The sequence below is a fragment of the Vanellus vanellus genome (assembly GCF_965231255.1).
Source record: "Vanellus vanellus genome assembly, chromosome: 14".
Classification (NCBI taxonomy): domain Eukaryota; kingdom Metazoa; phylum Chordata; class Aves; order Charadriiformes; family Charadriidae; genus Vanellus; species Vanellus vanellus.
The window spans coordinates 494,104-509,570 of NC_138919.1; the positions used below are offsets into that span (position 1 = coordinate 494,104).

At 42.0% G+C, this 15,467-nt stretch overlaps 1 protein-coding gene across 1 annotated transcript in view; it reads right to left on the reverse strand.

Moving 5' to 3' along the window:
* Positions 1 to 4,207: 4,207 nt before the first annotated feature.
* The window catches only part of CRAMP1 (cramped chromatin regulator homolog 1), a 46,827-nt gene continuing 35,567 nt past the window's right edge, over positions 4,208 to 15,467 (reverse strand). The window contains exons 14-21 of the mRNA XM_082490826.1: positions 14,271 to 14,352; positions 12,107 to 12,211; positions 10,924 to 11,102; positions 9,776 to 9,856; positions 8,100 to 8,334; positions 7,630 to 7,794; positions 6,848 to 6,993; positions 4,208 to 4,424 (exon numbers count right to left, since the gene is read on the reverse strand). Coding sequence (XP_082346952.1) covers positions 4,260 to 4,424; positions 6,848 to 6,993; positions 7,630 to 7,794; positions 8,100 to 8,334; positions 9,776 to 9,856; positions 10,924 to 11,102; positions 12,107 to 12,211; positions 14,271 to 14,352 — 1,158 coding nt within the window. The 3' untranslated portion in view covers positions 4,208 to 4,259. The remainder of the gene's footprint in view (positions 4,425 to 6,847; positions 6,994 to 7,629; positions 7,795 to 8,099; positions 8,335 to 9,775; positions 9,857 to 10,923; positions 11,103 to 12,106; positions 12,212 to 14,270; positions 14,353 to 15,467) is intronic.

The window sequence follows — 15,467 nt, forward strand, 5'->3', positions numbered from 1 at the left end:
TCTCCAACAAGCCAGAAACCTTAGATGATATGGCTTAACTATTATTAAAAGAAACAGCATTAAATTTTGCTGCCAGAACCTTAAGCTCTAAAGCAGTTATCATGTTTCAATAATTAATGATAACTTATTGCCGTAGTGCTTGCCAAGGTTTCACTTAGTTAACATTTACAAATTGCTGTGAAATTAAGAGATTCAAAGGTTTGAAAAGGTTAAAAAAAAGTGCAGTACTTTCCTTATAAATGCATCCGAAGTCTGAGTGTAAAAAACAAAATGCAACTTAATTTCCACTCTGGGATCTGCGGAGTCAGTAAATGAGATGTCTTTATAGACTAATTTGATCCAAGCTATTTAATTCAATTAGAAATATAAAGAGGGGTGTCAAGAAAAGGCTTAACAATGCCATATTAAAAATAATTAGTATTCCTATGCTTAGTAGATTTAGTGATAAAGGATAAAATGAATTGTGTGGGTAATCAGGATGCAACACCCAGCAGAAAACCCAGTTAGCGCACACACAGGGAGATCTAATCCTTAGGATGTGGTAGTACCGCTTGTCACCCAGACCAGGACGACAACAAATACTGAATTTTCTGCCATTCACTTTGCTGAACTACTCAGAACTGCCTTATTATGTATAGTCACTAAACCAACATGGGGAAAGCCTAGAGCAATTAATACTAGAACTGGAGGTTGTTAGTGTCCATTTGTCCTCTTCAACCACCTTACAGTGCTCCAAGAAGCTATTAAGCTAACGAAGTCACCTTTACCTCAAAACCAATCCTGCATGAATCTCAGTGCAACTTGCTTGAGTGTTTGCTTAGCACAGGCTGACACTGTTACACATATGGATTTTGTTACTTCTGTTGGGGAAGCTGAAATAATTAAAATCGAAAAAGTTTTGTGTTTTAAAAAAAAAAATATATATACACGCACAAGCATATATATATGGATGTGTGTGTGTGTGTGTGTATGTAAGTGTCTGTATATACACACCCCTCCTACACCCCCCCAATTTTTCACTTAGCAGTCTTAGGCACAAACTGATAATGGTCAGTATTGTAAAGCACATCCACCTAAAATCTAGAGCTGGTGGAATCGCAGGTGTGTTTAAGTGACCTTTCACATAATAAGGATAACAAATCCTGCATCAATTCAAAACTACCACAACAATCTGAGTTATTTTCAAGTTTTTCCCTGATAAGACTGACTTGTCCTGAAAGGGCTTTATTATTAAACTGCAGTTTGCACAGCATTACATTTCTGAAATCAAATTCTGTTTCATAATGACAACTTTTAAGATGCTGATGCCAAACCCATTTCTAACCACAAAATTCTGAGTGCTGAACTGACCTGTGTCACTTCCACTTTCTGTTACTCGGTGGTCCAAGTCTACTGGCGAAGGTTCAGGATATCAATGTTTTCTATCTCATGGCATCATTAAAAATAGCCACTATGCTGTCTTCATTCTGCAACTCTATTATTCCTCTATGGCAACTGAATGGGCTGAGGAAGGGCAGCCTGACAGCTCCCTGCATCAGATGGCAGGAAGTCCGCATGGATCTCAAAGAAGTGCTCTGCCATGTAGGTACAGCAACACCAGCACTTATTCTAGGCAACCTAAGAGTCAAAACCAGTGTCACATCCACTCCATTACCAGCATGGGTAAAGAAGATGGAATGTCTGTCAAGCTACCCCAATACATCGGAGACCCATCAGGCTGGTCTTCCAATATTCAGAAGTTTAAGAATAAGAGTTCAGATTTTCTTTTATACAGTACTTGATTAGGATGTATCACAGCTCCTCCTGCGTGTCCGTAATCCATGGCTACAGTAGGAGCCCTCTACTTTCGTCCTGCAAGTCCGAAGGATTTTTGGAGGTACAGCATATAGGATAATCAGCATTACTAATGTAAGAAGCCAAAACCAAGAGGAAACAATCTGGGAAAGACTGAACCGAAATACAGCTCAACTCTAAGTAAAACTTCCAAAGTTTTAGAGGGAGCGACTTGAGATTTATGGGTATCCTCTCCATGGCAAAGGTGAACGCTCAGAACGATATACTCCTCAGCATTCATTTTTTTCTGACAGTCTTCAATTTTTTATATTCTAGGTTTACATGATTTCCTGATAATTGCATCAGAATTCTCAAACAAGGCTCTGCAAGAATAACGAAAGAGAAATAATGACAGAAGGACTTCTTCATATCCCACATGACACGCAGTCAGAGTAGGAAGTTAGCCCAGAGGTATGAAATTCTCCATTCTTCTAATCATGATTGTTTTCTTGCTACTAATACAGGTTTGCCTTCCTGTTGGGAACACCCAGTTGCACTAATGCTGGTTTTACACATCCGTATGGTTCCTATGTCAAAGAGGAGAATGTAGCAACCTGATAGGTGGGGTCCTGGAATGTCATCCAAATCTCCCTACTTTTTTGAGTGAAATCAAGAAGGTTGCTCTGGGCCACACAAAAGGTGCATCAGAAAACCTGTTACTTTTTCTCTTAATGATAGAAAGCATAAGGTAAACTATATAGCAGTTAAAAAAAAAAAATATCTACATAAAGCAGGGTGAAGTGACTGGGAAAACAGCCAATCTAATCAGTGCATCGTGAGCAGGGTTACAAGAAGAAACTCCCAGCCAAATGCCTTGTAAAAGTAGCTAAAGGCAGGTAGAACTATATCCACCAAGTATAGTGCAAGTTGGGAAAATGAACCCCTGAAAATAGCCTAACAGATGGAGAAGTTTTGTTTATTTATTAATAATATAAAGTTGAGGTTTATAGAGGAGTAGCCCCGTTGGGTAAGTTCAGAGCTACTTAAAACAGCCAAGGGACATCCTTTTACTGGAGAAGTAGACAAGTGCTTAGAAAAGGGGCACAATAAAGGTATTCTCTCTCATGACCGGCAGGAAAGGAAATAGGAAACAGTCTCCTGAGTTATAAAGATAGAATTGACGTACAACCACCTGTAGAGAAAGTAATTTTATATTCCTTTGAACCTGCTGGTATCAGGATCTGGGTCTTTCAAATATTAAAACACTAACATTAAATGCATAGGGACTTAGTAGAGGGAGTACCAGATCCACTAGTGCCTGGGAGTGACGATAATGAAAAATGATGCCCTGAGGTACTACAGAGCACCTGGAATTCACAGAACAAGGAGGAAATAAGGAAGGACTAAGGGATTAAGCTAGGACTTGACACCTCTCCTCCTCGTGACACAAAACAGATCTCAACAACTTTAGCGTTAACGTATTATTTGTTTCTATACGTTACAATGTTCTTTCCTATTTCCTCTCCCCACGTAAATCCTCAGTTTTTGTGAAAAAAGATGGCAATATATACAGGTTTCCAGCAAAGCCAAGACTAGTTACGACAAAGCTTTCAATAGTGATTCCAGTAAGCTCTTTTGCAGTGTTTCCTGACTTAAAAAGCAACCGTTCTTCAGGGAAAGCAAGAAAGCACTCTCCCGCTCGTGGGATGAACTGTGCAACGTGATGAAGAATCTCAAAGATGGAGAACATGAGTGCAGTCAGGATGATGATGATTGCGACACGTGATGTGGTTTAAAAATAGAGGAAACTCCCCAAGGATCCATGCAATCTGGGAGCAGGGTGAATCAGAGTTCCCCTACGAACCAAGAAAGCAGGTACGCACCCCTGCTGGAATGGTCAGACAACAAAACATAGCCAAAGAAACAGAACGCTCTATAAAAATGAAGCATAGTAGAGTAGCAGCGCCTTTGAAGAGTGCAAGAAACTTCAGCTTGACTGACTGATAAAAAGAGCGCCAACTAGGACATGTCAAGATGCAAAATGGTTCCCATGCCCACCCCCACCCTTTTATCCTCCACAACTTCAATGTGGATCTCAAATCATGGCATTTTGATTACTACGCAAAAAATAATTCACGTAGGGGAGCTTCTGGCAATACCCTTCCCTGCTTAAGCTTCTTGCTTAGGCTGTTCCAAAGTACAAGTCCGGGACTGTCCCATAAACCTGCCATCTTACATCACTGATGCAGGGGCACCGTTTCCCATAATACTATTCCACTTTTTGTTGTTCCCAGTATATTGCACATTCCAGGACTTGCAAGTACTTCTTCAGACTTTTGAAGACAATGCTTCTTTTAGAAAGAAGCGCACAAGACTGAGACAACCGAGCCTCAGCTGCTTCTCTACAACCTGCCCTTGCCATGATCCAGCGCTGCAATCTCCAACGTTAGCTGAACAGTCTACACCAGCCTGCTGGTCTCATACGCTCACTGTGAGAGATCCCCGATTGGGGGACCACCACCTCCTCCATCGAACAGAATTTCCCTGCGGGTTGGCTCAGGTATTGATAGTTCCTGGGCAAGGTCATTAAAACGAGATATGTAATCTATGCTGTTCTCATTCATCATGCAAGCCAGCTGGGAATCCACCACCTAGAAGAGACATGAGAGAAAAGAAGAGCTACACATCAGTGGAAATTTCACAGTATCACAGAATTGTTTAGGTTGGAAGGGACATCTTGAGATCATTTTGTCCCACCATCCTGCTCAAGCAGGGTCAGCTAGAACAGGCTGCCCTAGACCTTGTCTGGTCAGGTGCTGAATTATCTCCACAACTTCTCTGGGCAACCTGTTTCCATGTTTGACCACCCTCACATTAAAAAAGTTCAGGTGGAATTTCATGTGTTTCAATTTGTGCCTGCTGCCTCTTGTCCTGAGAACAGTTTGGCTCCCTCATCTTCATTCCCAGCCTCTCTTCATATGAAAGATACACTTTATATCACTTTGAGTTAGAGAACAGCTCTTATCCATGGCTAAATGGAAACCTCTGGGGAAAAAAAAAACAACAAACAAACCCAAACCCAAAGCTATAGTCTCAACAGGCATTACCTGCCTATCCTTAATTCAGCATTAAGGTGCACTATTAGATGCACTGTACAACAACTCTATAGATATTACCTCTAACGAAATAACTGCATTTGTAAATAAAACTCGATTCTGCAGGACACTTAATAAAAGGCCTTTCAAAATTCTCCCATCATTAAAACCATTTTTAATGATACTTGCTTCCTCTAAAGACTCCTACACAAACCCACATCTGCCACAACAGCTGCTCTGGTGTGCCTAAAATGGTGGCTTACACCATTTTCTTCTGAAGGCAGCTTGTAAGATCAAGGGCTGCAACGTCACTTCAAATCCACACAAATAAGTTATCATATATTCCTTTTATTAACACACACCTTGACAGATTCTCACCACCAAGTAAGCAGAATCTTCATATTTATGCCAGGAAGCAGAGCTGTGTGTGGAGTCTGAAGCTGCCAAGGGCACACTAACATGGCATCAGCTTGCTGCAATTCTGGTTACGAGGTCTGTACAGAACCTCCTTACCCAAACACAAAGGGCAATGGAGGAATGACATTTTCCTTCCATCAGGGCAAGCCCCCCCAAAGTTACAACGTACATGACGTTACACTGAGTCAATAACTGTAAACTGTAGGATAATTAAGACTGGAAGGGACCTGAAAAGGTCTCTAGTTCAACCTCCTACTCAAAGGAGGGTCACCTAGGAGGACAGACCAGCTTCCTCAGGGCTTTACTGATGTTAGCCTTGAAAAGCTCTGAAGACAGACACTGTACATCATCAACCTGTTCCCCTGCCTGACTGTCCTCAGAGTGAAAAAGTTTTTCTTTATATGTAGTCAGAACCTTTCTCAATTCAGCTTTTGCTTATTCCTCCCACCACGCATCACCACTTTGTGAAGAGCCCGGCTACATCTTCTTGATGATCTCCCCGCAAGTACTGGCAGGCAGTTAGGTCCCTTCCGCCTGGAAGCCTTCTCCAGGTTGAACAAGCCCAGTACCATCAGCCTTTCCTCACGGACAGGTGCTTCAGCCTCCTAATCGTCTTGGTGGCCCTCTGCTGAACTTGCTCCAGTTTATCTATCTTTCCTGTATTGGGTGCTCAAAACTGGTCAAAATATTCTAGACACTGTCTCACAGCTGTTGAGAAGAGCAGGATAATCATCGCTTTGTTCAATCTACTGGCTATGCTCCTGTTGAAACAGCTGAGGACGCTGCTGGTTGTCTTAGCTGCCACAGAACATCCTGGCTCATGTTCAGCTTGCTGTCTATCAAGATGCACAGGTACATCTCAGCAGAGCTGTTTCTTAAACAGTCTGTCTCCAGCCTACATTGTCCGGGGGGCAGGACTTTGCATTTGTCCTTGCTGAATTCTGTGATGTTCCTGGCAGCTCATTCCTCCAGTCTGCCTCTGTCCCTCTGAAAGAGAGCTCTGTCCCCAAGCATATCAAAGCCTTAATGACTGCTGGTCTTCACTCTACCCCTTCAAAAGATTTCAAAACAGAAGGATAATTCTGCCAACGGAGAAAATAACTCAGCAACACAGGACCTTCTGCCATTCTCAGGTAACTTAGTATTAGCCAGTTCCTGCTTCTTCCTATTTTTTCTACCAGTCTTCCAACCATACCATAGCTGCATCAGTATTAACCTTTCTCTCATCTTTAGTATTTTCCATTCCTGCTCTACAAAACAGGAGACACAAAACAGAAGGATTACAACTCTCTCTGTCAAAAGTAAGACACATCCAACATGGTAACCATGACCTCCCCCAGCAAAAAGAACCTGGGTCGAAGGTGCTCCTAACAGTTTCTTGCACCACCTCTGGTGCGGTACACTCTCAAGTCCCGTTAAGACTCTAACCCTGTTTCACAAAGCTGAAGTGCAGATGTCAAAGCATCTTTGCCTTAAGTGTCCAACATACCTTCCTGAGATAATATACAGTAACACTGCACTAAAAAAGGAAGGAGTGAGTTGAACGTAATTTGGTGACATACCTCTGCTACATCCGCCAAAGACCGTGACACAAAAGAGTCCCGCGAGTTTCCATCCAGAAGGCTGGGTCCCAGTAAGGAGGTGCCACTGGCAGTCCCAACAGGAGTGGGCAACATTTTTCGTCCCTTCTCGGGGGAGATGAAACTTGCTATAAAGAACGGGCACATCAGTAAGTCAGCGCACTGAGTCTTTGCAATAGGGAGAATAAAGAGAAGGACAAGGAAATAGAAAGTGGAGGACAGATACCTATTTCTTCTCTCTCTTAAAAATTACATATTACCAGTATGAACAGCATCAGCGCACTGCTAAGACTACAGAGACTCATTACACTGGCCCAAATAATATTAATTAAAAAAAACACCAAACCAAACCGCAAACAAAGCCAGTGATCTCATGTCTTTGAGATTACGCTCACCAAGCACAGAATGAAGCCTATTTTGCCAACAGCAGAGCCAAGGGCATCTTTTCATTTTGGCAGAACAGCCAAAATGTCTCAGTCTAGCTGATGAGTCAGGCTCCAAACAGACTACAAAGAACTGTGAAGGAACTATTTGTCCCAAGGTATAGGCCCCAATCTAGCAACAGGACCTTTTCATGAACAGGCTTGTAAAGAGAATGTATACAAGGCAACACTGTTGAAATGAAAGCAAGGAAAGAATCCTACAAATGTCCTACCGGGTTTACAATTTTCCAAAGGATTCACTTCTAATAAGCAGCTTTTTTTTTTTTTTTTTTTAAAAGGAAAGAGGTTTTTTGTTGCAGTTCTCTGCATAGAGGCACTTACAAAACAAGCTGCTGAGAGACGAGTCTGTGGAGTCATTGGGGTACCACTGGGGATCATGGCTGGGAGAAGCAATCCAGTTCTGTTGAGGACTACTGGATGGGGACGGAAGACTTTTGGAGCTGTCACTGCCATTCAGCTTTGCAGGAGAGAGAGAAACACCTTCACCTGTAAGCCAATGTCAGGAATCACTGATTCAGTCAATGCAGGAAAGTTATAGGATGCTACACCAATTTATGTTTAGAAAGAAAAAAAAAAAAAACAAACACAACCCACCAACAAGAACCCCCCCACCTATATATACTAGAAAATAAAGGCTAGGCACATAATTTTATTTCCAACAGATACTAAAAAAGAAAATAACCAAAACCTGCTTTCTGAAAAAATTTCTGCTGACATGTAAGATAACAGGGATTTTTTTTTTTTTTTTTTTTTTAAGTCAATAGGAATACTTTAGGGAAGCTCAGACTTACTGTATTGACCAGAGCTGATAGCTATTTCAATGATAGAATCACTGATTTGAGTGGCAGGTTCTCCTTGAGAAAGCACATCTTCAGGTGGTCCAGGCAGAGAAATATCCAAGAGAGCAGAAACGTTGGGAGGAGAGAGCCGGGTGCTGGAAGCCTCTGATGAGGGAAGTGGAGGAGTGGAAAGACCATTTTGGAGGGGAGTCTTGGACAGTTCTGATAGAGAAAGGACTGATGTTCCCTGTTACAAGAAACAGAGTTAACTGTTTGTGAATTTACAAAGGACTTAGAAATCTGCCTGAAAAGCAACATCTTAGCTCCTAAGCATCAGATTAAAATCAGACTTTGAGGAGGGCGAAGAGGGAAAAAACCCAACTAATAATCCAGCAGACAATATTCCTAAAACTTTATATATAATACATATAAATTTATATATAATTTATAATTATATTTAATATTTACTTTATTTATAAAGTATATTATAAATGTGTATTATTTTCATGAAAACGATCTGTAAGCATAAACAAATATGCTTCAGCCCATATACTGCCCAATCATCTGAAAAAATATGGGTATGTAACATTCCAAAAAATATTTAATACAGCCTGAAGAACAGAAACAAGCATAATAATAAAATTAACATGATTTTGATGAATCTACAAGATAGTTCGTAAGAATTAAGTGTTCTTTTGCCTTTGTATAGGCAAAAAACCTTTAAGTGCTTGAAGAGTATGTAATTATTTTAAACTGCTAACTTGCTCCTCCTTACAGCTAGATTTCCCAAAACTCAATTCTTTTTTAAGGAGTCTTGTTATTAGTACCTCATCATAAAACTTTTTGTGATTTTTTTTCCTGACGTAGTATATACAAAGCCGTCCTGAGAGCAAGAACCAGAAACTAAAGCCCTGTTACCACAAATAAATGCCTGGTAGGTTCATGCCCTAACATCTGTGCTATAAAAAAAAAAAAAAAAAAAAAAATCAATCTTTCTCTCCTTTATGCTGTCCAATCAAATTAATTTGACCTTTTTCGCATGTACTTGTCACAGGAAAGGTGGCAAGTGCTTCCACTGAAAAAAAGAAAAACCTGTATTCTGAGGCTTAAGTATCTAACACAAGGTCCTGGATTTCACTGGAGAAGGACACTGGGGCTAGGATTGCCATGCTCTTACACCTCAGGTGCTGCCACGGTTACTTTTGAAGTATCTGTGTCTTATTGGATCCAGCACAAAGAAAAGTGATTCTCTGAAGAGGATTACAATCATGCATTTAGTCTTAACATTCCTCCTTCAGCAGCATACAAACAGCAGGACTGCCAACTCCCAAAACCTTTCTCTGTGATATTGAAAATACACATGTACAGTATAGCAGAGCAATTATAAACTCCTCCACTGTATCAAGAAATACATAAAACCTGTTTGTCCTTCAGAGGTCAGAGATCGCCAGCTTCGTTTTGCTTTTTTAGAGAATGGGACCCACAGAAATTTAAGCAGCTTTCCTAAATTTCTTTCTTTCAATTTCTTCAGATGCTAGAGATTTCAATTCCCACAAAACAGTACCAATTGTGTGCAATTACCTGGGAACAAGAGGTTTTAACTACCAATACCAGTGGTGTTTTCCAAGCATTATCCACTTCCAAGCATTACCCATTTCATACAACTCTTCTGTTAACACATACTCTACCTGGAAACCATCAGGAACTGCCTCCTGCTCGTGCCGTGTTGGCAGGCTGATGAACGGAACCCGACACCCAGGGCCCGAGCCCTGGAAGCACAACACAAATCATGTGAGTGACAAATGTTTGCACCAGATGCTGCCGATACAGCCAGGAAGGTAAGAGACAAGTGCCTGTCACTGGTTAGGCATGCTCTTTCTACATATTATGCCTTTCAAAATCGTCCATCAACTCCCTGAGAAAGTGACATGGACTAACACATATCTGGGTCTCACTGAAAGAAACAGCAAGGAATAATCAGTTTCCATTCCAAATACATACCTAGAAGTCCATGTTTTGCCCCAGATTCCCTCCTGAATTACTGTCTATTGAAATGCCACTGTTTCTTTTCGTAGAATCATCTAGGTTGGAAGGGACCTTTAAGATCATCGGGTCCAACCATCAGTCTGACACTGCCAAACCCACCACTAACCTGTGTCCCTCAGCACCATGTCTGCCTGACTTTTAAGTCCCTCCAGGGACTGTGACTCCACCATTGCCCTGGGCAGCCTGTTCCAGTGCTTGACAACCCTTTCGGTGAAGAAATTTTTCCTAATGTCCAATCTAAACCTCCCTTGGCACAACTTGAGGCCGGTTCCTCCTGTCCTATCGCCTGTTCCTTGGGAGAAGAGACCGAGCCCCCATCGCTACCCCCTCCTTTCAGGGAGCTGTAGAGAGTGGGAAGGTCTCCCCCTCAGCCTCCTTTACTCCAGGCTGAACAACCCCAGGTCCCTCAGCCGCTCCTCATCAGACTTGTGCTCCAGACCCTTCACCAGCTCCATTGCCCTTCTCTGGACGCACTCAAGAGCCTCAATGTCTTTCCTGTGAGGGGCCCAAAACTGAACACAGCACTCGAGCCCAGATTTCTGGATGGCCAATTGCTACAGTCTCCCAGCTGAAAGCTATTCTATAGGATGGCAATCTGTCCAATCTGATGATGATTTGACCCCTCAACCCTGAAATACACACTATACAATATAGATTGGGTTTGCTATGATAAAGGTGTCTAACAGCAAGCTCCAGGAGAAAACTCACTGAAGAGTCAGCAATAATACAGCTTTTTTTACACCATGAAAGAGCAAGACACTTTAAAAAGCATGCTCAAAGAGCCTCTGACCTCTACAGTGGTGATGGAGCCTCCATTCTGATGTGCTATTGTTGACTCCTGCCCTGTTACCACCGTAGTTACTCCATCTGGTGACAATGGGGATACACCTGATAAACCATCTGCATCCAGGACAGGCACAGGGCTACCAGGGATGATACCAGCACTTTTAGCTGCCAAGTCGATAGCACCTTTTGTGAAACAAAAAAGCAAAAGACACATTACAAACCTTCTCTTCAGGCAATTATTTTGTTGTGACTCATCTAAAAGTTGTTTTAACAATTGCCCAGAGTCAAAACTTAACACATGCATAAAGTGAAAATGGTAATTATCTGATCAGCTATATCAGTTGTTCCTCTTCACAAAGTGTAACATTTATTTCAGCTAAAATGTTTACTTTTTCTGGCCTGTCCAAACATGTTATCAGGTATACCAAAACAGTTTAGAGAAACATGTCAGTTCCCTCCCGGCTCTTTCCTTCTATTTTTTTTCTTTTTTGTCCTGAAATTTTTTAAGTATTTGTTTATGTAATTTCTAGAAATTTCCTATGGTTTACTAGAGGAGCTATAAAACCAACATAGCCTTATTTTGTTGTCTTGCCTCTAGCAGCCATTTGGTCTCAATATAAAAAACTTACGTTGTTGCAGGGTCAAACTCACCCAGATCTTTTAAAATACCCTTAAAACATCGGAATGTCTTCCCATCATATAGAGAATCCTCTACATAAAATACAGAGGCAGTCATTGTTTTCACCTCACTAATCATTCCAATTATGGAACCATTCTTTTGTTGCAAGACAGTATTTGCTTGGGGTACACCGGCATGTTTTTTTCTTGTAGAATGCATAATCCCACATTAGTGGATAAGCTGTTTATAAGTTTCTTTGAAATCTGTCACAACCCTTTTTCAAAGTAGTCTTGCAAAAAAACATCATAAAAGAGCTCAACTTTGGTTGCAAATTCTAACCCCTTTCTTTGTCTGCAGGTCAGACACAGCGAAGGAACCTCATTCAGACTGTCCTACCACTGCCTGCTCCCTTTCCGCAGTCACAAAAAGCCACAGAAAGTAAGATATCAGCAACACGGCTGTCTTCTTTAACTTCCAAAGTCACTAGTGATTTTACCTAGGAAACAGAAACTATCATACAGATGACAATACAACGTGCATGATTCATTCTGTTTAAGAAAGGACTTACTAGACAGATGGTTGGTAGCCTGTGTTGGAAGAACTTTGGGCACAATTGGACGAGAAACAGCAGCTTTAGTCAGCGAGGACTGGATTGGCCGAAAAGAACCTCTCCCTAGGGGGAAGGATTAAATACCTCTCAAGCAGATGAAATCTAACATCTTTAAAGCAGAGCACAACATTGTTCAATGGAAGCAAGTAAATTCCAAGCAGTAGCGAGCTCCAGGAATACAAGTAGTGGAGATGATGAAACCAACTTGAAATAGTAATGCAAGCAAATCAGCGCCTTATCACAAAAATGCAACAGCAAATGTTGCTGTATTGTTGAAACTGCTTACATTATTTTCAATGAAGATAACCTTTAAGGTCTCGTGTTGATTTTGAGAGTCAAGCTGAGATGGGAAATCACCTGTACTGCCGTTGTACTCGAGAGTGTATCAGCAGAAAAGGACAAATGGACAGTGTAATGATTTAACCTATGAAATTTAGACAGTATCCCAGGTACAGGGAAACGGCCATTATAAAATCTAGACCAATGATTATACTCTACAGAAAAAAAAAAAAAAAAATCTTAAGTAATTAATTCCAAAATTTTGTCTCCTTACTCTTTCCTGCTTTCAATACTAGGAAATGGAAGAAAAAAATTTCTATAATAATTATGACTTGATTCACAGAATGGTGAGGGTTGGAAGGGCCCTCTGGAGCTCCCCCAGTTCCACCCCCCCGCCAGAGCAGAAGCACCTACAGCAGTTGCACAGGACGGTGTCCAGGCGGGCTCCAGAGTGGGAGACTCCCCCACCTTTCTGGGCAGCCTGTGCCAGTGCTCTGCCACCCTCACAGGAAAGAAGTGCTTCCTCATGTTTAGACGGAACTTCCTATGCTCAAGTTTGTGCCCGTTACCTCTTGTCCTATCACTGGGCACTACAAAAAAGACTGTTGCCATCCCCCTGGCACCCTCCCTTGAAGTATTTGTAAGCATTAATAAGATCCCCCCTCAATCTTCTCTTCTCCAGACTAAAAAGCCCCAAGTCCCTCAGCCTTTCCTCATAAGAGAGATGCTCCAGTCCCTGAGCACCTTTGTAGCCCTCTGCTAGACCCTCTCCAGCAGTTCCCTATCCTTCTTGACCCTGGGAGCCCAGAACTGGACACAGTACTCACCAGCGCAGAGTAGAGGGGGAGGATGACCTCCCTTGACTTGCTGGCCACACTCTTCTTGATGCACCCCATGACGCCATTGGCCTTCTTGGCCACCAGGGCACATTGCTGGCTCATGGGCATCCTTTTGTCCACCAGAACTCCCAGGTCCCTTTCCAGAGCTGCTCTCTAGCAGGTCAGCCCCCAACCTGTACTGGTGCATGGGGTTATTCCTCCCCAGATGCAGTACCCTACACTTGTCCTTGTTGAATTTCATAAGGTTCCTCTCCACCCAACTCTCCAGACTGTCCAGGTCATGCTGAATGGCAGCACAGCCTTCTGGCGTGTCAGCCACTCCTCCCAGTTTTGTGTCGTCAGCAAACTCGCTGATGGTACACTCTATATCCCTTCATCCAGGTCATTGAGGAATATATTGAACAGAACTGGACACAGTACTGACCCCTGGGGAACGCCACTTGCTACAGACCTCCAACTAGACTCTGCACCACTAACCACAACCCTCTGAGCTCTCTCTATCTGTCAGCCACTGTTCAATCTGCCCCACTGTCCATTCATCTCACCCACGCTTCCTAAGCTTGCCTGTGAGGATGATGTGGGAGACAGTGTCGAAAGCCTTGCTGAAGTCTAGGTGGACAACATCCACTGCCCTCCCCTCATCTACCCATCCAAGTCATGCCATCATAGAAGGCTATCACATTAGTCAGACATGACTTCCCCTTGGTGAATCCATGTTGACTACTGAGAACGTTCTTTTGAGATGATGCCCAGAACGAGCTGTTCCATCATCTTTCAAGGGATGGAGGTGAGGCTGACAGGCCTGTAGTTTCCCGATTAAGAACAATGCAGAAGAACAATCCCATCATCCTGCAGGAAGTGATTCAAGCCAATGGTAAATCAAGCCTGTGGTTTTGAAAGGATATTTTCCTCTTTTTAGAAATTATTCCTTTATGTAGTTTTAAGGGACACTTTCCAGTCCATCTCATGGCTGCATAAAAGCGATAGAAGATATGCAGACTCACCTGTAATGGATGAGTTGGATAAGATAGAAAAGGAGCAGACATGCTGGGACGGATTTCCAGATGGCCTGGGAAGCAGTGTTCTCTACGTGAGAGAAACAACAATAAACCAAAACATATTTAAACACAGAGTGGAGGGTAAAGCTCATCTTCTAAGCTCATCTTCATGAACAGAAGTTCATGATACTTTCCAGAATAAGCAGAGTATTTACATGGCATGACTATAATGCAACACACAGCAATAATGTCTGTGTCATCTTGAGAAAGAAGCTACAGATAGGAATCACGTTTCCTCTGTAAACTACTACGAGAGAAAATTTCCATATGGACAATTCTCAGAGAAATGATTAATTAGAACTATACTCCTTTCTGATTATTCTTGCAGTAATTTTCAAATCTCCCACAGAATTACAGCAGTGATCTTAAGGACGGGATCTAGTCTGTCTGCAAACTGATCTTCTGTTACGATTAAACAAGTGTGAATTAATGAGGCAGCTCTATGTAGTTGGGAACTCTTAAAACAAAAGGAATTGCATAGACCAGAATAGCTCAGTACCAAAAAATAGTATGTATGTGATTTCTAGGTCTCCTACTCCTATAGAGATCAGAAGAGACTAAAGGATATATTGATACTTAGTAACTTTGTTTTCCCCAAACACTTGTCCATTATTTTGGTTTTAGATTTCTTGTATGTTCTCCACATGCCACAAGTCCCTAGGACAAGCCTGTGCTTTCACAGTGGCATGTGCTTTTTTACTGGGCTATCAGAGTGGTCTAAGGGAGGTTAATGCCTGCCTGTCACCAAGGTGCCATGACAACAGGCTACCTCTTCCATACATCTCTTAGCAAATCCCATTTTTTTCCAGAAAACATCATTCTTTCAAATAGCGTTATGTTTTATTTCACTACAGAAATTTATGCTCACCCCAATTTAACAGGCATCAATGAGTAGGAAGCAGGAAAAAAATATCTAAAGGGAGATGTTATTGCAATAGCACTGACAGCTCTACCACGTTCAGGATAACACGTGAACACACTGCTCGTGCATCAAACCCGGAACCTGCTTTCATATGAGGGGTTTGTTTATTATTTCCAAACTACCTCATGCACTGGGCTACTAGTACTGTTGAGATTCCTCATATAGGGAATGCAACATGTCTGGTTACAACATAAACTAAAATGCTCATATCTTCCTCTGTT